At 39.1% G+C, this 21,872-nt stretch overlaps 1 protein-coding gene across 15 annotated transcripts in view; it reads right to left on the bottom strand.

Moving 5' to 3' along the window:
• Positions 1-21,872, bottom strand: part of ELAVL2 (ELAV like RNA binding protein 2) — a 151,339-nt gene that overhangs the window by 63,463 nt on the left and 66,004 nt on the right. For 7 of the 15 annotated variants that reach the window (XM_031449610.2, XM_031449612.2, XM_064490160.1 and 4 more), the window contains exon 2: positions 5,006-5,249. In XM_031449610.2, the coding sequence (XP_031305470.1) occupies positions 5,006-5,249 (244 nt within the window). Of the gene's footprint in view, positions 1-5,005; positions 5,250-8,037; positions 8,129-21,872 lie in introns of all 15 variants that reach the window. The other 8 variants (XM_064490155.1, XM_064490154.1, XM_031449604.2 and 5 more) reach the window with 2 other exon arrangements.

Below are 21,872 nucleotides of genomic sequence, written 5' to 3'. Positions count from 1 at the left end.
GGACATCATCTAAAACTGCAAAGCCCCTCCTCTGGGCCCCTGTAGTTTGTATTTTTTAACGTTCTTTTTGATCTTTGTTTTTCCCTCTTGCCTGAAAGCTTCGCAGCCGATAGGGTCAGCACAGGACCTGTCTCAAATAAGTCTTAAAGTAAGACTGAAGCTATCACATCAAGATAAAAAAGAGCAACACTCATTATCTGAGGTCTCCAACTCACTGTAATTCTCTTATCTCCTCTTTTAGAAGGAAAAGTAACAGCTACAGCACAAGCTCTCCTGTAATTCAAAAAGCTAATTGCACATTTACAGATACACATGCACACACACATATACACACTCTTTCACAGACAGGTCAGGCATTCAGTAAAGACACTGCCCAGTGACTCTTAAATTCAACATTTCTAGTCCGTAACTCCAGGAAATCAAAAGCTGGGAGGGAACAGCACTTGAAACTTAGTTTGCCATAGAATTAGGGACTGCAGTTATATTCACCTCTCCACCCACTTCCGGCCAGAATGCAGATCAACCTGGAAATCTCTGGTTCTAACCCTCTGCAACATGTTCCGGAAAAGAAGTGGGAACTCCCAGGCAATTGGTACATTGTGGACCCTACCTACAGAAGCTCTGATTCAGGTCTGGGCAGGGCCCAGGAACCAGCACTTCCGGCAGTCATCCCAAGTGATTCCAATGCAGGACTCCACTGACCACACTTGAAAGATTGTGATTCCCAAAACTGCTTGCCTGCCCATCAAATCACATGAGGAGTTTTCTTGACAACAGATTCCCAAGGCCTCTGAAATTTATCTATTTTTAAAACTCCCTCAGGTGAGGATGTGTAGCCAGATTTGGGAACCACTGGGCCAGACTACCTGAATTGACAGCCGTAGATTATAAACTTTCCAGAGAAGCACAGATGCTCTCGGGTGTCTCATGTATCCCTCAGTCTCTGACCCTCAGAAATCTTCCCCTCTCCTCCTGTAGAAAACACATTCACCAGAAGATGCCTCTTAGTGACCCTGTACAAATTGTATGTCTCACTAGAAATTCATCAGCTCATCCTGGGCCTAGGTTTTTTTGTTTGGTCTTTGTGGGTTTTTTTTGGGGGTGGGGGGGTAATTAGGTTTATTTATTTTTAGAGGAGGTAATGGGGATTGAACCCAGGACCTCATGCATGCTAAGCATGTGCTCTACCACTGAGCTACACCCTCCTCGCCTGCGCCTAGTTTTTAAAGAGTGAGTTCTGGCCTTCCAATGAAAGGCGAGGAGGAAAAACGCTAGGAAAGAATCAGAAAACCAGAAATTAGGGTCCATGCTCTACCATTTTATAGACGCGTGGTCTTGGACTAGTCATTTCAACAAATCCAGGCCTCTCATCACCTGTAAGCAAGAGAGCTGGCTAAGGTCACCTCAAGAGTTTTTCTGACTCTAACACTCTATTGCTCATTCCTTGTATCATGAAATCCATTTCATTCCTCCAGAATGCAGCATCAGCAGGTGTCAAGGACTCTGAAGTGCATCTGAGCACTCAAAGGGATGGACCAACGTCAGCTAAGCAGTACAAGCAGCAGTAGCTTCTCCTGATGAATGTGATGAATGCCTATGGACAGGAACAGGGTGAAGCATAAAGCTGGCACGAGCCCAAAGCGAGGGTCCGACAAACAACATAATAAATTTAATTTTGACTAGAGAGAAGATTTGAAACTAAAGATGTTTCCTACTGTATTTCCCCAATCCTCCTTCTATCAAAATAGTAACATTAATTTGCTAACACTGACAGGATCTAAAGATTATATACTCTCTTTTAGGACTGTTGTTTTCCTTTTTTTTTTTTTTTTTTTAAGAGGCACACACTTTCCTCAGTAGATTATCTTGCACCTGAGATTTAGTTTCCTAACTTTAGCGCTATTTAAGAAAGATAAAGATTAAAGAAAAATGAAAATGAGGTTTAAATTTTCTTACAACCCACTCAATTAATGCTCACACTCTTACAAAATCAGAACACAAAGAGCTGGTCCAATAACTCCCCAGGAGGTAGAGTAAGTTGGGTAATTAGAGAGGGTCTGAGCAACTCCGACCCAACCCTAAAAATCTATACTGGGAAACTGCTCAAGATGACTAATGCTGAACACCACAGGACAGGGTCCGAATCCCCAAAATTCTTCCAAAACCTTTTCAGCAGTAGCTTCTTCAGAAGATATGCCTACATTGCAAAGTGCAACCAACCAAAACCCAATTTTAGGAATCTACTATTTATTGAACCACTTGGTTCAATATAATTTATTTACTAAGAAACTCAGAATTTTAAAAAAAAAAAACTCAACTTTATGCTTGAAGCTAAACGAGTCAGACACTACAGAACACCTTATTAACCCAAATACTAAGAATAAAATGTTAGTAGGCCAAATCGAAACTAGAAGAGGTCTTTAGCATTCAGATGTGGCTATTCAACTTTTTAATTTATAGTTAACATGGACGTTCATTTTATGAAACATGCTCATATTTTACTGATGTGAACAGGTTCTACACAAGAACTTCAGACCATCTGATAACCAGTTAACAAATGACTACAAGAGCTTTTATACCAACACGTTTACTGGAAATCTGGCATCAGGGAGATATCCCCTCACAGTGAGTTATGTGATCAAATAAGACTGAGGAACTGTAAGTCAAACTGGTTTCTTTACTGCAGGATTTTAATAGTTTTTAATGTGTTAATGGTCTGCAATATGATTCTTAAGTATGAAACTATGGAGTGCAACAATTCTTAAACTTGTCCATCAGTGAAACACTTATTTCGAGGAATACTCATGACTGTATCTCATGGAACAGAGCTTTTTAGAAAACATCTTTCAACCCTTGTGCCCACTATGCATTTTCTTGGGTACTCTGCTTACTTACAAGAGGTTTTAGCAGAAATTTTACTGTGGTGGAAACCTCCATTATCCCCCTCTCACTGCAAAGGTGGCAGTGGGAGAGTCAAGAAATACACAACAAATAATAATGCAGTTTGCCAGTATCTAAGTACCCAGCCATGTACTCATTTAGATTACCTATGCACTACGGTTCTGCTACCACCATCTACCACATAAAGCCAGAGAGGCAAAGGATATAAAAATAAAGAAGTCAAATTTATTCAGTTTTGCCACATAATAGGTCCAGTTAAAAAAATAAAAAAGGTTTACAGAACAGTAAGATAATAAACTGACCAGCGATGAGAGATCAAAATCTATGAGATGTTTCCTCAGGAAAATGCCTAACACAAAGGATATATAATTTGTTTGATATTTTCATCTACTCCCAGTATCCCAACAAAAAAAATGGGACTTTTATGCCTTGTTCAAGAACCTTTCTTTTTTTAATGTGGTAGAGATAACTACTAAGCAATCAAACCTGAAATCACATCATTTATGTCAAACCCTTCATTCCATTTATCACATTTATGTCAAAGAAACTGTAAAATTCACATATAAAAGGATACTGTTTAGCTAAAAAAGTAAAATAAAATTATCAGTATCAGGACAGACATGTAATAAAAGCCTTTTGTTCTCTCCCTTTTCCCAATTTTCAAAAACTGTTTCTTTAATAAATGTCATGTATAAATTTCACGTATACGGCTCACACTGATTTTGGAAAAAGAAATGGGAAAACCTCACCCATCTGATTATCAGTATTCAAAAACAAAAGACAAAAACACTCCTGATGATATCATGTTGAACATCTAAGTAACATAATTAGCTGAAGTATAATTATGTATGGATTGATGACAGCCAGGTTTTACTTGGTGTTTTTACTTGATTTATTTGATTTTAATGAATAGTCTCTCTCTATGAACCTCAATCTGTACCTCAAGGAAATATGACTGTAAGACCACCAAGCCCAGGTGACAGCTCGAAGTCCCCTTGGAGACAAGCCCTGCTGCTGTCTTGATGAAAGAACAGCTAAAGGTACTATCTCAGAAAAAGTAAAAATTGGCCTCAGAAATGAGCTAGGGACAGCCCCCCGCCCCCACCTCCGTCTTCTACCTCATTTTACACCAAGGGAAACCTGAAGCTGACGCCAAGGGCTGACTGGTCCAAAGTCAGATGATCCAAGTTCAGACTCCTGGTCTGACTCCTCAAACTGCCTTAAGGTATCCTCCACTCATTTCAAATACTTAGTTTTATATTCTTGGTTCTAGGCCTTTTGATTCACACCATCACTCAAATTTAGCCATCACATGAAAAAGCTACAGAGTCTGTCTATAATTCATACATTTTCAGTGTTCGAAAACAACTTCTTCAGGAAACACTAACCCTTCTATGCCAAGAACATGCCCCTTTTATTAGGTTTTGCCTTATTCTAAAAATTTAGTCAAATCTTACAAAATATCAACAAAGTATCCCACTACTTAATACTCAAAATGTACCATCATTAAAGGCCAAATTACTCATCCTTTCATATAATAAGAGGAATACTCACACATCACATTTTTCTTTCCTTGTTAAGAATCAGAACCTAAGATCTTGCATTGCTACACTCAAATTATATCAGTGCAAATATTTACACATTGACAATGTGAACAGTACCGTTAACTTGGTCATATATAAGCAGATATTGAGACTTAAGGAAAAAGACATTTTAAGGCTTTTTCCTTTCCTAAAGAAATATTCTCCTTGTATCTCACTGTAGAAATGCTAAATCATGTGAGCTTAGAGAAATGAAAACTACAGGTTAATATGACACATGCTACTTCAGGCACACGCACACTTTTAGAACATTTTTTTAATGTTATCATATAGTTCAGAATACATAGAAGTGTAGCTGTAATATATACCACCCATAAAAAAATTTCATACTTTAAAAGGAAAACTTAAAACTCTCTAAGTTTTATATTGCTGATATAGCCAGAAATAGAAAATCTACATGTGTAAAATTTCAGCACTGAATGATTTACAAGCAGTAAATTTATCTTCTCACACCTTGAAACACAATCCTTTACATCTGAGAAACTTTATATAAAATTGCATACCTGTTATTTTGTCTCGTACAAGCTTACAGGACTCTATCTCACCAATGCTCCCAAAAAGACTCTTTAGTTCCTCCTGTGTCATGTTCTGAGGAAGGTAGTTGACTATTAAGTTGGTCTTGCTGTCCTCTGTGTTCCCAGAGTCAACTGGTGATGAGCAGTTGTTGTTTATGGTGGTTGGACCGTTGGCTGTGTTATTGCAAGTTGGCCCATTAGACAGTTGTGTTTCCATGGCAGCAATTACCTGCTAAAAAAAGAGAAAATAAGAAATGTCAGAATTCATATTTCACAAAGTATTAGAGATTCCATCCAAGAATTTCAACACTTGTCCCTAAACACAAGGCGTTCTGCTGAAATAACAACAAAGCTTCAAAAAGTACAACACCTATGCTAATTTTTATTCATATTAAGCTATTCAATTTAAGATTACAATTATACTTTCACATACATATTCCATACATGCACATAAGCACAATTTAAATCTTTAACATTCTCTAGAACCGCATTTGGGATCTACTCACATACCCTTACTCACCTGCCATGTCCACAGATATGAGGAAATTTAGTACCAAAAAGGGTACAGAATCGAACCCTGACTAAAAATCATACTAGAAAATAAAAATGCTTAACATGCTACCAAAAACAAACCAAAAAAAAATGGTCTACCCAACTTTGCAAAGATATTCAGTTAGCCTAGGAGTTTCAGTATTCTGAAACTGACATCAATCCATTAACTTAAAATCAAGGAGCAAGAGTACTTTAAAAAATGTAAATTTGTCAACATGTACTGTTTTGGTTACATATTGAAAATGTTTTTAATTGACAGTATCTTATACCTCTACCATTGGTAAGAAATAAGAAAACAGCAGATGTTTTATGTTAGGGCGTGAAAAGCATTTCTAAGATAACTTGGGAAATAAGCTGAGTAAGTACTTAGTGTACCGTGTAGCATCTAACAAGCCATTCTTGTCAACCTTGGCAGCTAAAGATCACCAACAAGGTAGCTGATCCACAGCATCAAAATAAAATCCTCAAACTCAATATGGTACTTTTGCCTTGACTCTGACTCTGAAGAAAAAAACAACACAAAACAAAACCCTATCCAGTCCACCAAAACAACAATGTAAATATATAAACTTCTGCAAACAGACCAGCCCAAGAAATCTGCATCTGAGCACATAAGCCTGTTGAAAATGCAAGTAATAAGGTATCTGTCAAGTCCAGTCACTGACTTGGGGGAAATCGCCTCAACCTGTTCAGGCTACTCTAAAAATCACTTATTCCGCAAATTTGGACCTAGTTTCCTAAAAATCAATCCTATACTCTTTGAGCAAAAGAATTACAAAACCACAGCCCCAAATTTTCTAAAACCATCTTCCAATAGTTATCTACTTTGGACAGCCAAGACCGTGGGGGAATCCAAAAATCAAAGCAACACTGAGAGGATTATCCTTCATATTTCATCCATCGCTCAGCTCCACAAAGAACTACATCTCAAAATTGACAATTCTGAATTGACAGGATGCTAGTTTTAGGCAGGTTTTAACATATAAAAGTCAAAGACTCTGAGGTAAAATTTAAAACAAAAAAGCAAAGTAGAGGCAAAGAATGTTACAAGAAAAGAGAAAAAAAAAGTCTTTTAAAAAGCACATTGCCTAAGAAAAATAAAAGGGCACAATAGTGAATAAGCAAACAGGAAGAAATCTCTACTGCCAAGAAATGTTTATAAAAGAAGGCAGCATACGATAGACTGAGACTGGTCAGGTTGGACGAGAATCAGTGCTATCAGGATCAACAATAGGAGACAAAAAATCCAGGCTACCTATGACATATCAAATCACCTAAAACCCTTCCATAACTTCATTTCCGTTTCAAAGAAATGGGTTATTTACTCTAAGCTGCAAGCTACCTCTCTTGGGTGTTTTCAGAGAATACTTTAAGAGGTAAAGGGAAATAAGGAAACCTTTGGAAATCTTTATAAAAAAAAAGCCTGAAACAATTCAAGCTATGCATTTTATTATAATTAACCAATTTATCTTAAATGGAGAAAGGAGGTTTCAGATTTCCTAATAAAGCATAACTGTTCCAGTTTGCAGAGTATTAGCTGTGGGTCACTCTTTCCACAGCAAAATTCTTGTAGGATTAACCTTTTGCCCAGCAGTTATGACAACAATGAGCTACAAGATGAGAGTGGCCAAGGCCAATTAAAACAAATCGCTATTCAAAAAGTTAGGGCGTATACATAGAGACTATGAGGCCCAAGGAGATTTGGACTAAAGCTCATTGGGATGGTATTTGAAATATAAAGTGTTCACTGACTGAAATTAGCAGGATTTAGCAAGGACAACAAACACTTCTCACTTAATTGCACATTTATTTCCATGTTCAGGTGGCAAGAATGAGCTCCTAAGCCAACATTCAAGTGAACAGCTGCAGTAGGCTGTGTGCGCTGAAAATTACAGCATCTCTCAGCTATAGGACCATCTGCTCAGAATAAAATGATACTAATGTGCTATATTTTACAAATAATGCATATTCCATTGATAGGCTCAACACAACTGTTCACAGAATGCAAACTCTTTCAACAGTTACTGGGCAAATAATTTTCAGCCAGATTTACAATTTCAACATTTTTTCTTGAGCATCAGGAATTATAAATAACTTCAAAATTTAGTAACCAAAAAAATACATAGTAAACAGAAATGTAAAGGATTATGGTAACTTAGTATTCAGACCATACCAAAACTTTTGTTTTTGTTTTTGTTTTTTTAAAAAAAGCTTGTCACTCTTTTGAGTCTGCACTAAATCCTAATTTAGATAATAAAAAGTTACATCCAAAAGCATGGTTCTGGTGCTACATATACCACTATAATTGCCATGTGCTTTACGTCCTAATGATGGCCATACCACAATAGGTTATATGTAAGAATAATCAGTATGCCAAATGAAAAGTTCAAGTGTTTGGTATGGCCTCAGCACTCCTGCAACATGCTAAAAAAAAGTAGCCTACAGAATTTAAGAAAAATCCCACAGACCCCGGTCCAAGGCTCTGCTGCCCACGAACCACTTCTAAGCAGAGAAGCCACATCACACAGTCTGACTGCCATGTTAGTTTGGAGTTGCCGTCTGCAATATGGACACAAAAAGTACCGTATGTTAGATGAGCAAGATAATGCAACAAATCAGTTTGTACAAAATTTACAGTGATTGTATTGATATTCCCAGCACGTCCATGCAGTGTGGCTTAATTGAATTTGAGGCAATTCCAATCTAATCTTTCCAAATTCATTTTAACATGTAGTTTTCTTGCACAAATTAAGCATTTTTAATTAAGAGCCTGATTTTAAGACAGTATTAACTAGTTACCTTGGCATCTATCCTAAAGGACTACCTTAACCACATCTCAGAATTTTTTAAAAAAACAATAAAGTGAAACAAAACACTGCATGCTGTCCTGTCTCTTGAGGTGGGAGAAGGGAGGAAATGTGAATGAAATTATATTTACAGTGAAAAAAGGCAGTCACGTAATTCATAAGTGAATGCTTTACATAAAAGCACTCTTTCCCTAAAATATTAGAAGGGCATTAAGAGATGCTGTATTTGCCCACAGTTACATTATACTATAAATGATCCTTAATCCTGGGGCTTAAAATTAAAAGTGAATCAAAACCCTGTGAGGTTATTCTGCCACTATAGTCAAACTGATCTCTAACAGTAACACTGAGAATTGTTCGCATATACTAAGAGGCAGTAAACCAGCATCTTTCAATTGAAATAATTGGACCAATAAATAGGATTGTTTGGAATAATGCTTATACAGGATGTCAGCTTTGTCCCTGAACGAAATCAAGTGAACATTTTTTAATATGTAAATTGTAAACCCAGCACGATTCGAAATTAGTGCTGCTATGAGGCCTACAATATAGTTAATGGGCCATTTACCACTTATTACAACTTGCCCGAATACAAAACAGAACCACAATACTGGCACAAAAGCCAAAGTTTACATTTTAGCCATATATGCAGATGCTTTAAATGGTCAATATAATATTCAGGAAAAACTTGAGTCTATGAAAATAAATGAGTAGCAAAGGAGGGCTAAAAATGTCTTTTACTTGCATATTTATGATTATAAAAATTTCATGCTTAGAGTTAAACCTGGCTGTACATGATTTACTCTTGATGCAAGTGTGATGACATTTATAACATGTGACAATGGATTCCATTTTCTGGCATCTACCAGAAGGGTTTAACATACTTTTTATGGGATGCCATGAAAATGTTCTACTCTTCTTCCCTTCTCCCACTGTTACCAGAGAATTCAGTCTGATTCTATGTTCCTTATTTTAAAAAGCAAGAAACAAAAACAAAAACAAAAACAAAAACCCCAACTTATAGTTGAACTGAACCTGTGAAGAAATGAAGTCCTTTTATAGCCATGAAGTATCTTGACAAGAAACTAATTGCAGTTAGACTACGGTTAGGAGGACCACACCCAACAGGTTAAACCAAGGATAAACTTATGTCCTCAACACCCTCAGGAGTTCATATCTAAACATTCTTCGCGACCTAAAACCACAGATTCAAATGTAATGGCCTCATCCCTCCTATTCCATAGGAGGCGGACACTAATGAGCTAATCTATTGACACCCCTCCTTCTGAAAGCCCCAGGGAGGCGAACAGTCACTTTATGGCACCAACTAGCTAGGAAGGCTGTGTATGGAAAATGATTCTCCTGCACTTTTACATTTCAAGCACCCCAGACAGTTTCTCTGCTTGAGACAGACACATACCTTTATGGGAAGTTATAAATAAGTTGCTCACATGGCCCTTACCTGTATGCGGGCCAAAAATTGTTACTAAAAATGTAAAGCTACTTCCCCTTCACTTAAGGACAGGCGATTCTGCTCTACTCAATCTACCACAGACAACCAGGCTGTGCACTATTTATAGATTTGACTGGCTCTGAAACTCTTTGGAAGGGAAAAAAAAAAAAAAAGGCCATCTTCCAGCAACATAGAACCATTAATTTTAAGGCTTAAAAAAATCCTTCAATATATGTTTGCCTCTTAATTTAGACATCAATTGTGCCAACTGAGTCTACTTTTTATCCTGTTGTTCTCCATGAAATAATCTGTAAAAAGACACTTTACCATAGATCAATCTAGAATATTCTAAGCTTTCCCTGGGCTCCAAAGATAATAATGAGGTGTTAGTTTGGTGGGAGCATGAACTTTGAAGGTGAGTGGGGCGTGGCCTTCATACTCTTACTTCTAAATTTCTATGAAGACTTAAATTTTCCCCCTTTTAGTTAAACAGTCCTCTATGTACTTTAATATCTTAAGTATCTTACGATAGTGGATTTTAGGAAACTAATGCTACTGCCTGACTGCTCCTTCCTGGGACTAAGAGTTTTCTGGTCACATGAAGGAAAAAGAAAAGTCCCTATTTTCCAAACTTCCTAACAAAAAAAAAACCTGAGAACTAAAGTAATCAGCTTCTCGCCTATTTTCAAACCTCCTTCAGACAGCCACCAAACAAGACACATTGCTAACCAAAAACATACTAAATATAGTGTGAGAATTCTCATTAAGGACAGTGTCTGCAAGAGGGAAAAAACAGGTTTCCAAGACCTAGAACACACCTGATCCGGGGACCAGATTGCTGCAGTTTAAAGTCACAGCAGGACTGCCTAAAGGACCACTGTACATTCCTTGGTGAGGCCTGTCCATCTGTACCAGCCTCTCCATTGTGACAGATGCCATCCTGATTTTGGCCCTCACCTCTCATGTGGACCACCGAATTACAGCCTCCCAAAAGGTCGCTCCTTCATCTGAATCCACGCTAACACTATGCCCAAATTGTCCTAAACTCTCAGTGGCTCTCTCCTACCTATCAAATGAACTACAAACTACTTGCATTAAGAGTATAAACATTTGAGATCCTCTACAACTACTGGTACCAGCCCACTCATTCAGCATCTAAAAATCTGAACTGCTCCTTGCCCTTCAGTCATAGTACATTCAAAGTTGTACACTGTTCTGGCTTTGCTCCTGCAGTTCCATCTGCCTGGAAAGCCCCCAGCCATACTTTACCTCACATCCATTTCAGGGGTTTGCACAGACTAATCATTCAAAAAACACAGTTAAGGGCAAGAACAGTTCCTTTAAAAACAAAAAACAAACAAACAAAAACCAAACCCCTGGTGCATGAAAGGGCAATCACCTCTCTAAATACATGGAAACTTGGTAGCTTGTTTTCCTTTCCCACTTCAAGTTATTTCAAACCATAAATAATTATGAAAGCATATTTTCCATTTTTGGCACACTCCATCAGTTTCCATCAGCCACCCTCACCAGTGAAATCCAAATTCTTGTTAAATGGCACAAAAAAAGGAAATTATCTTTTGAATGATCAGTTGTGTACTCTTATTTCAAGCGCCCATTACAACAATTTGCCAACCATAAAAAAGCTAGAAACCAAGATAAATCCAAACACATGGTACAAATATGCTCCACGCCTCTGGCCAGCAGGGTTATGGAGATGTGGCATCTAGAATTAAGGTCCAACTCCAGGAAAATGGCAGAAGCATAGGTAAATGTGAAAAAATTAAATTTTAACTCGAAGGTGTTTACATATCATGATTAAGCTATGGATCTCAAATGGTTTTAATTTGATAGAGGTTAGAAAGTGTAAGCAAACATAAAGGTAGTATCTCTAGAAAAAAAAAAAAATCACAGCTAGGACCAAGGGCAAGCATCTCTCCCTCTCAAAAGGCCTGGCTTGGATAAAGTGACCTTGGTCTGGATACTTACGTGCAGCTCCAGGGTTCTCAATACCTAGGGTAACACAGTACCAGGGCAGAAATGGTTTGGTACAAAGCCTTTCCTTGGATGACAACAGATCTCTCTGAAGGCCAAGTAATCTGAAGTAATCTGTCCTAAGTTTAAGAGCAGAACCCACTAAGACAAAGACAGCAGTCTTGGCTAAAATCTACCTTCCTTTGAGGAACTCAAGGTGAGGAGCTAAAGCTCTCAAAATAATCAGTGACGTGAGTAATGAGAGTTTACAGATGAGAGCTGGGTAAGCAGCCGATGGGGTCATCTCTCTAGCAGACACCATTCCTACAAAATGTTTTCTCTTTCCCATTCAAGTCACTAAAATGGCATTTTCAGGATACACTTCGGCTTTACTGAATGAAAGCAACAGAAGGGTCAACCAAGAACTAAAATCATGGGGCTACAGGAATGAGCCATTGGTCTGTTTTCTTTAAACCTCTTCACTTTGCTTTGTGGTTCCTCAAGTAATAAACGTTTGTGGCTTTAAACTTCAGGGATCTCCTCCTCCTGGAATTCCTGTCAACTCCCTGCACCACCCTTACACAATTTTAGCTGCCTCACTGGCTCCATGAACTCCTCAGCCATGTGAAGCTCAGATTTTTGGCCTTGGGGCTAATAAGGGTCCAAGAGCTGCCAGAGACAACGCGCCCAACAGCTGCAGAAGTCACAGGGAATGTTCTTTGGCAGTGAATGCAAACATTTCTCTGTCTCTTGGCCCTTTACAACTCCTACAAACTACAGAGTCTTCCTGACGCCAATCTTTTTGAAGTTTTGTAGTTCTAGAGCTGGCAGAAAAAAAGCTTTGAGGTTAGACAATAAAGCAAGTTGAGTCTAGGGGTCCTTTCCTTCCTCACAGGTCCATTTTAGGCATCCATGCTGGGAAACAGGAAAGTAAAGATCTAGTGAAAAAGATGTGCTTAAGTTTCACACATTGTTCATTCATCTAGTCATCCAACAGACATTTGTCTGCAACTCCCATCAACGAAGGACTGTCCTAGGTACTTGAGAGACAGCAGTGAAGAAGTATCCTGAAGTGTACATCTGCAATGGGAGGGGTGCACAGCAGACCAAGAATGAACACATACAGGAAAACACTGTATTATCTAAAAATAAGTGTGCTTGAAATAAAAGAGCATGTGGAGCAGAGTAAGGGGGTTGAGAGTGTGGACATGGAGGATGGACACTTTCCAGTGTATCAAACAGCAGGCCTTACTAAGAAGGTGGGCTCTGAGCCAAGGTCTGAAGCAGATGTGAGCCAATCCCTGCAGGAGGTAGAATAATGGCTCACCTGAGATGTCCACATCCTAATCCCTGAACTCTGTGACTATGTTATGTTACATGACAAGTGAAGTAAGATACAGATGGAATTAAGGTTGCTCATCAGATGACCTTGAGATGGGGAGAGTACCCTGGATTACCCAGGTGGGCCCAATGTAATCAGGGTAGTCCATATAAATGGAAGAGGGGGAGGCTAGAGAGTCAGCGTCCTCATGATGCAACCTGAGAAAGACCCAGAGTCACCAGCTTGGAAGATGGAAGGGAGACATCAACCATGGAATGTGAGAAGCCTCCAGGAGCTGGAGAAGGCAAGAAACAAGATTCTCACGTAGCACCTCCAGAAGGAATGCAGCCCTGCCAAAACTCTGATGGTAGCCCAAGGAGAGCCACGGCAGGGGACTCTGACCTTCAGAACTATAAGATATGAAATAAGCACCAAGTTTATGATTATTTGTTACAGATTTAAAAGTAAACAAATACGTCCCCACAGGGACATCAGGAAGAGCAGCATTCCAGGCAGAGACCAGCCGGGGTCAGTCGAGGAGGAGCTAGAGGGAGATGAGTCTAAGCAGAGTAAGGCCAGACCACACAGAAACTGGGAGGTGCAGGGGAGAAAACTTTTTCTTCAGCACTCTTGAGGGTCCTGGCTGGGTTCATAAATTGAACTGTCAAAGACAAATCAACAGGAGAAAAGTGTTCAAATTTTATTGAATTTGTACATGTACATGGGAGCCTTCGCCAGAGAACGAAGACCCAAAGAAGTGACCCGAACAGTAAGTTTTCATACCTTTTAGATAAAGAAACAATAAAATTGTGAAGAATTGACAAGACAAAGGGGTTTGGGCTGGGGGTACTAAGTGATTAAGGGATGAGGAAGTAAACTAGGAAGGTAAGGATTAAACAAGGCTTGCTTGTACAGATTTCTCGGCCCCAAATCCCTGTACTGGCCATAAGGAGGAGGCACTGTTCACAAGGGATTTTTTACTACCTGCTTCAGGGAAGAAGGGAGAGGGAGAAGGTCAGAATGACCATTCTGCTTCTGCTGTTTTCTCAAACTCCTTTGGCTTGTGACATTCAATATGCCAAGGTGCCATATTTTGGGTAGTGTGTCCTAAACCCCACCAGAGGCCACCATAAGAATAAAAGAAACCATAGAAAGGTTTTGAGGAAAACAGTACATGGCTATTGTGAAAAGAAATTGGATACACTTGTGTGGGAAGACTCAGCAACTTTGGAAACCAGAGGATCAGTCACAAAACAACTGCAGCGACCAAGGTGTAGGATAACAGGTGACTCCAATCACGGTGACATCAGGGAAAAAGTAGACACACCGACACACCCACGTAAACATGTTACTAATGTGCAACTTTAATTACATCAGTAAACTATTTAAATCCATTATCAAGAAACTGGTTTAGATTCTAACTGCTCACATTCAAACAAACCACTAACTCATTATTAACTTCTGGACACTAATACAAGATGATAAAGGATTAGCTTCTATAGAGAAGTTTTGTCTTATGGGGGCAGGGAAGATCTCCTTAAGAAAACCCCACATATGAAAATCTGAGTTTATAAATATTAAATGAAGAGTTATTCAGTTTATGTATGGATTCTTTAGAGAATTCAGCAAGTTATTCATTTCACAGCAAATTCAAAATTTTTAAAAATCAGTAACTGGAAAGATGCAACTATTAAGAGTACAAGTACATCAGAAATTGATTTGTAACATATGAGAGCTCCCTTAAAGCTGTCAAAATTCAAAATAAAATCTCAAAAGTTCCCCCCACCTCTGCCAAAGTTGAAAAACAAAGTAGATGAAGGTAATGAGAATAAATTAATTTTGTTAAATAAAATTAAACATTAAAACCTATGTTCTTCAAAGGGGACATTTATGCACCTCCACAATAATGAAGGTTAAATCAGGGGTTAACTATCTTGGTGACAGGCTGGAATACACTACCTTCTAGTGATGAATCATTCCAACCTTAGGAATAATAACCATTATTAATTTCCAGGCCATTATTTGGCTACAGAACCTAAAGAAGGATATGAATATAATAAGAATAAAATCACCTACCCCCACAGTTTTGTAGCAGAGTTCTTGTTTGGTATTGGCAGATAAATTTGAATTGCTAAACTAAGACAGTTAACATAGTCATCAACAAAGAAATTGGATTAACGTTGCATTCTTCAACAAAAGTCACAGCTAACGGGAACCCCCTCCGGGTAGCACAAATTGTGAAAGGCTGATTAGAAATTCTCAAATTAATCCCAGTAGTTGAGCGTTTTCATTAGGTAGGTTAAAAACATAGCTCCTCTGTAGGATACAGACAGTAAAATACTGTCATATTCGAGCTCCAAAACAGAAAAGTGTGACTGTCTTAAAGGGAATATAAAAGACACAGGAAGTTTAGAGTCACAAACACTGTTTTTTAATGCTCAAGTGTTATAAAGGGCCACAATACTCCATCTGACCACTAAGGTTATTTTACTCTTCACTGTCATCTAGCAAGATTTACTACATACAGAAAACCAAAAACTACAGTTGGTTATAACAAAATAAAATGTCAATAGAACAAGGTAAAATATGAAAATGAATACATATGTATATGCATGACTGGGACATTGTGCTGTACACCAGAAATTGACACATTGTAACTGATGGTACTTCAATAAAAAAAAAAAATAGGGCAAGGTATATTTCCTTCATAGTGCTGGGAGACTACGGACATTTTTATTGAACTTCAAAGAAACTAAAAATAAAGAGAAGCTACCCTCAGACATTTGAAGTCTTATAGTTCATTAATGCGTGTGGAGACTGGAACAAGAGGCTCTCCTACTGTCCACTCACTGTAGGGCTGAGAGTGTGAACCTTGATCAACACAAATGGCCAGCTCCTGCCTTCTCTGAAAAGTGGAACATCTCACTGGTACTCGCCTACAAAATGTGTTCTTCTTTTCAGCTGATGTTTAAAGTCCTAAGACTCCCAAGAGAGATGTACTTTTGATTTAGAAACTCGACTGTGAATTATTTAGTATGGACAGTTGGAGCATCTTAAAAAACAAGATTCACACTAAGAAAGACACTATTTCCTTTGGTTCACCCTCTTCCCCTCCCTCCCCAGAAGGCAGCTTTCTCTAAAAGTTACATCCTAGCTAGAAAAAACAAGCTTCCTACAATTGTGACTTCTTATGGTAATTAAGCTCCTGGTTATTTACTACATTTCAAGAGGGAACAAGAATTGGCATTCAATTAAAGTGTTATTTTTACTTCTAGTGATTCTACTTGGGGGAGGGAACCCAAAGAAGAGAATGGCAAGGAAACTTCTGGTTAACCCGCTGACTAAGAACCTGCTTATTGTATCCACTGTGGACACACACCCCCAGTGGAATACCTCTCTAAAAGGAAAAGGAGTCAAGGTGATTGTGTTCCCTGCCAAGGGCTGTCACTTCAACTTCTCTCAGACGTCCCACTTCGCAAGTTACCACTAAGTAAAGTATATTTTAAATAAATGCTTCAGGATTTCTAGAAGTACACTGGGGCTAACCACCTCCACTCCCACCCCGCCACACACACAGAATAAGTAAACAATGAAGCAAGTGCATGAGCATTTACGTGTATATAGAACCTATTTATGTATGTACATAGGTATCTCCAAAAGTTAAAGAGAAGCAATATCCACCTCCCATGGGTTGAAGTGGGGAAAGGGGACACGTGTAATCACAGACTAGATTTTAAACAGGAACACGCACACATACACACGTCCAGCCATTGAATTATTTCCACTCTAGTAAGAAGGAGAGAGGGTAGAGGGTGGGGTCTGTTTTCTTTAAAAGCTTCAATTATATACATATAATTTAGACAAATAATGTTTCAATGCACTTTACAAAATCTGAAGTGCTAAGTGAATATTAGGAGCTATTATCATTACTGTTGGACAAAGGAAGATGCATCTTAAAGTGTTAGCACAGAGAATTTGCTTACCTGTCTTTCAGGTTAAGGCACAGTTGCTTTTGTTTTTGTTTTTCATATTTAAATGAGCAACAAGGATGCAGAGCTGTGTTGGGAGCCTCTTAACATGAAGAAGGAACACTGTGGACAGGAAGACAAGTATGCAGACTGCCCAATCATGACTGAATTGTGTGCAGGGCCTCTGAAGCACATGCTGCATTAAACATGTAGCACGTGGTCACAAATAGTGACCAAGGAGAATTAGAATTTTTACTTACAAAGCTGCAATTTTCAAACCCTGACCTCCATATATTCCATATTTAAGTACATATGGTACCAAGAGCCTAAATGTTTCATATCAGCATTGCAGCCCTGTCTATTTCACTTTACCTTACTTTAACATGGACAGGACCCTTGCTCCCCACCCCGAGAGCACACATGACTTCCATTTTCCCCAACTCCGTCTTCTCCTGATCTCCTGCTCAGCCTCTTGGAATTTTAATTCTTAAGAAACTGCTACCTCACTGTTCCTTTTGCTAGGAACTCCAAGGATAACACAAGCATCTTCTACTTACATATAGATTTATTATTTACAATTCAAGGCAGAAAGGGAAGGCAGAAGTCTCATCTGTGATTGTGCAAGGCAATCTAGACTGATAATCTGCACACTGAGCTGTATCACACGCTGTCAGTCTCTGCAACTCAGAGACCAGGGAAATCATCCATATACATCCATACACAACTGTACAGACTCCCACTGTCTTTCTCCTATTATGATTTTCAAAATGACCTGAATTTAAGCATTTTCTAAGCCTGCACTAACTTTTAAGACCATATTTAATAAAAAGAAAATAAAAATAAGTACGGTATCTTCCTGAATTCTCTACACAACTTGGGTATCTTTTGCTACAAGAAAGTGGTTTGGATGACCTGACTGCCTCTTGTAGTAGAATTCAGTGAATACTATGACTGCCAAGAGGGTAAGGAAAAGAGAAAGAAAAATAGCACTTATGGATTCCTTATTCTGGGCAAGGCCTGAAGCTACATATTTTACAAACAAAAATCACATTTAACCCTCTCATGCACTATGACTTGTATACGTTATCCTCCATCTACCAATGAGGATTTCAAAACCTCAAGGAGTCTATACAGCTATTAAATAGAGACACTGGGATTTGAAACCAGTGCTGAGACTCCATCTGAAGCCTCCCACATGATCTCTGCTTCCAGGCTTGTCCCTTGTCCAATCCAGCCTCCATCCCACTGCTATAGTGATCTACCTAAAAACAACCATTTCTCTTTTTCAGGCCTTTGCTGACCCCACACTGCCTACAAAGTAACATCTCAGCTCCACAGCGAGGCATCATCGGACTTGACCTGGCTCCCAACTGCCTGCCACGGGCATGCCCACCACTGCTCACCACACGCACGAGGCTCTAACAATCTCCCAGCGGTTCCTCCCACACCCAGGCTGCTTCCCACTGTTACTCACGCTCTCTTTTCTGCCTGAAAAAGCCTCACTACCTTTCTTCTGGTAATGGAAACATCCTCAGCACATGAAAAGGAGGCACAACGCCTCCAGGAAGCCTTCTGTGAACCGCTGAGTTGAGCCAGATACTCCTCCTTTGAGCTTCTATTAGCCCACACTCACCTTTGTCTCTTCAGCAATAAATGCGCAGAAAGCCATAAAAGAAAGAGCATCAATGCCGTGAAGTGCAATTCAAGGTGGCGAGTAAAAAAAAAAAAAATATATATATATATATATATATATATATATATATATATATATATATATATGGGATTTATCATGTGGTTTTACATTCCCTGCCAAGTTGGAAACCTTCCATTGCAAATCTATATACCCAGGGGAGCCAAAGTGACCTCAGGTTGTTAATAAAGGGGAAGGACGGTATATACTTATATTAGCTGTCATTCCCCACCACACACACACACACACACACCCACACACACACCCACCCCCTTCCAGATACACCTACTAATTCATGTATTATAATACAAGCCCAAGCATCAAGTTGAATCAGCTTTTCAGAAAAAAAAATTTCTAGCTGCAAGCCTTTGTTAGAACAACACAATCCTCAGGAAGGGAAAGAGAGACAAAGATAAGAGTGGTCCATTGTCATCACATCAGAGTTTAAAATAAGCAAACCTTACCACCAATGTGAAAAACCAAGACCACATCAGGAGTTAATACTTCTCTTCAAGCCCAGCCCAGGTCTCAGGAAGCTGGAGTCCAGAAGAAACCTCCCAGGGCCAGAAAAGCAACATCCATAATTCACTGGATGTGACAGGCACACTGCGCTAGATGCTAGGAACATAAGAGTACACAAAGACTTACACCTCCCACCCCGGACCCCTTGGAGCATCTCTGGAACACACCTGCACCCAGAGAAGTCAAAGGCCCGAAATGCAGTCTTTAAGAACCCACAGCCAGGAATAATAATCTCTCCGGATGACCTATGCTAAATATTGTGCTATCTAAGAAAAAGATAAAAGGGCAAAGTCACTGCTGCCATGGAAACTACCACCGCTAACTTAAACATGTGAGCTTGGATATTTATTTGAGCAGAAATGAAGCATTTTGCTTCCCAATGCTTAGAACACTAGAGGATAATAGGAGATTGCACACAGCTTTCCCTTTTAAACATTAAAATAGATTCCTGCCCGATTATGAAAATTTGAAATTACAAAGAAGCAGCACAAGTTGTAAAGTTTTTCTGATTTAGGGCTGCTAAGAGTTTATTGGTACCTATTTTCTGCTCTACTTTTATCCCACATAAAGAGTAAGTTTCTTTAAAGAACCCTCCCAGTAAAGTAGATTTATTATGTACTTTTCTTGGTAGTAAATACACAGTATTTTACCACTGACAAGACTTTCAGAAAGTACCTACTATGTAATAAGCAATATTCTAGCCCAGAGCACTTATGACTGCGATCTCTTTCAGATCAGTCTAAAAGGTAAGAAATTTTTACCATCATCTACTACTTTAATCTCAGATGGATTCAAACAAAAAGAATCAAATCATTCTTTGAAGCTAAGGCCCCAAACCCAAATGTTCCCCTCTTTTTCTGTAAAGAGAGTGGAGATCTACTCAAGGATACCCCTCAGACATATTTTAAAGAGTTCCTTGTCTTGATTTTGATTGCCAATCTCTGGTCGAGATCATCACTGTAAGTAGAACAGCTTCAAAATGTGATTTTCTATACCCTCAGCCCCACTGGAGCAAGCCTCTTCAAGCCATCTTGTGTCAGGCTTAAGCCCAGGAGTCACAACGAAGATCGCGGGAATGCGGGCCTTGGAACTGAGTTGAGGAATCAGGATACTATTCTTCATTCTGTATTTCAAGAAGAGCAAGCACGAGGGGGAAGGCAATCGTGGTGACAGAAGCAGGAGTAGCAAATTAAGTGGAAGGAGAAAACTTCCACTGCGTGAGAACACTTACTGGAGTAAATTTCACTGCCATCAGATGAAGAAAGAACAATTACTATGCATCACTGGCCAAGACAGCAGTATTTTGCCAAAGTAACTTCTTCTTCTAATTGAAAATGACCCATATCTTGACTTGCTGAGATCAAGGACGACTGGCTTCCTATATTAAGAACTGACCAAAATGCAAACAAATGAATCCTCTAACTTATCTGTCAAGGTTGGCTACATGTTAACGAAGACCTACTCAATGTGGCCAACATAAGTGACAACAGCCAGGTGGCCACTTCTGACATACTTTGTGGTATAGAGTTCATCATACACCAAATGGCATTGTGAACAAGACCCAACAGTGGCTCTGAGCAGCAGGAAGAAAATCTGGGGGGAGGGAGTGAAAAAGTCTTCCTAATTAAAGTATTATGCATTCAAATAAATGGCCAAGTCAGATCATCAGAGTTAATAAAACCAAAAATAAAAGACAGCAACAGACTTGATTAATTCATACACCAAGTCAAAAAGACGTTACAGGATCACATCTAAAAGAAGGAATAAAGAAAGGTGCCAAAAACTAGTCCTTAGTTACCACATACGATCATGCACATGCCTCTTGGAGGAAAGCCAAGAGATAGATGGAAACAAGCAGTCAGGCAATGAACGCTCCTCAAGATCTCCAGGCCAGAATCACAACTGGACGCCAGGGGGTGGGTTTAATCTGCAAATGTGTGTTATTTGGTCGACCCGGTATCTTTTTTTTTTTTTCAATTAGTAGTATTCTACATTTAAAACTTACCAATTTAGCAAGTTCACACTTATGAAAAAAAAACTCCTGACTTCCCTTTTAAAAAACAAACACAGAGATTGGCAACAGAGGACACATTCCCACAGAGCTATTAGCCAGCAGGCTGCCCTTCAAATGGACCGTGTTCTCTGCGGTTCTCCCACCACCGGCACTACTCTTTGGCCTGAATGTACTGGTCCCTGCAAGGGCAGGATCTCAAGTAAAACATCACAGCATAAAGGTCAAACACGCTGACGGGTGTACAGCTTTTCTACCATGATGACAGAGAGGTTCAGAAGACCAAAATATTGGCAAGTGGGTGGGAGGATAGAAATGACAAGCATCCCGGGTGTAAAATGCTTGAAAATGTCACAGCAGACGCAGCACAGAGATATACTAAGGATGGGCTGGAGTGGGGTGAATTAATCTTAACTCATTTTGACATATCATCTTCATTTAAACTCTAGATCTTTAATGTTAGACCTAACTGTCTATGAAATATTCCAAGAAATAAGCATACCAAAAAAAAAAACAAAAAAGCATCAATTCTGTGTTGCTATACATCCTAATATGAC

Source organism: Camelus dromedarius, chromosome 10, assembly GCF_036321535.1.
Source record: "Camelus dromedarius isolate mCamDro1 chromosome 10, mCamDro1.pat, whole genome shotgun sequence".
NCBI classification, from domain to species: domain Eukaryota; kingdom Metazoa; phylum Chordata; class Mammalia; order Artiodactyla; family Camelidae; genus Camelus; species Camelus dromedarius.
Note: the sequence above shows the minus strand (reverse complement) of the source record. Positions and strands in the feature narration are given on the sequence as shown.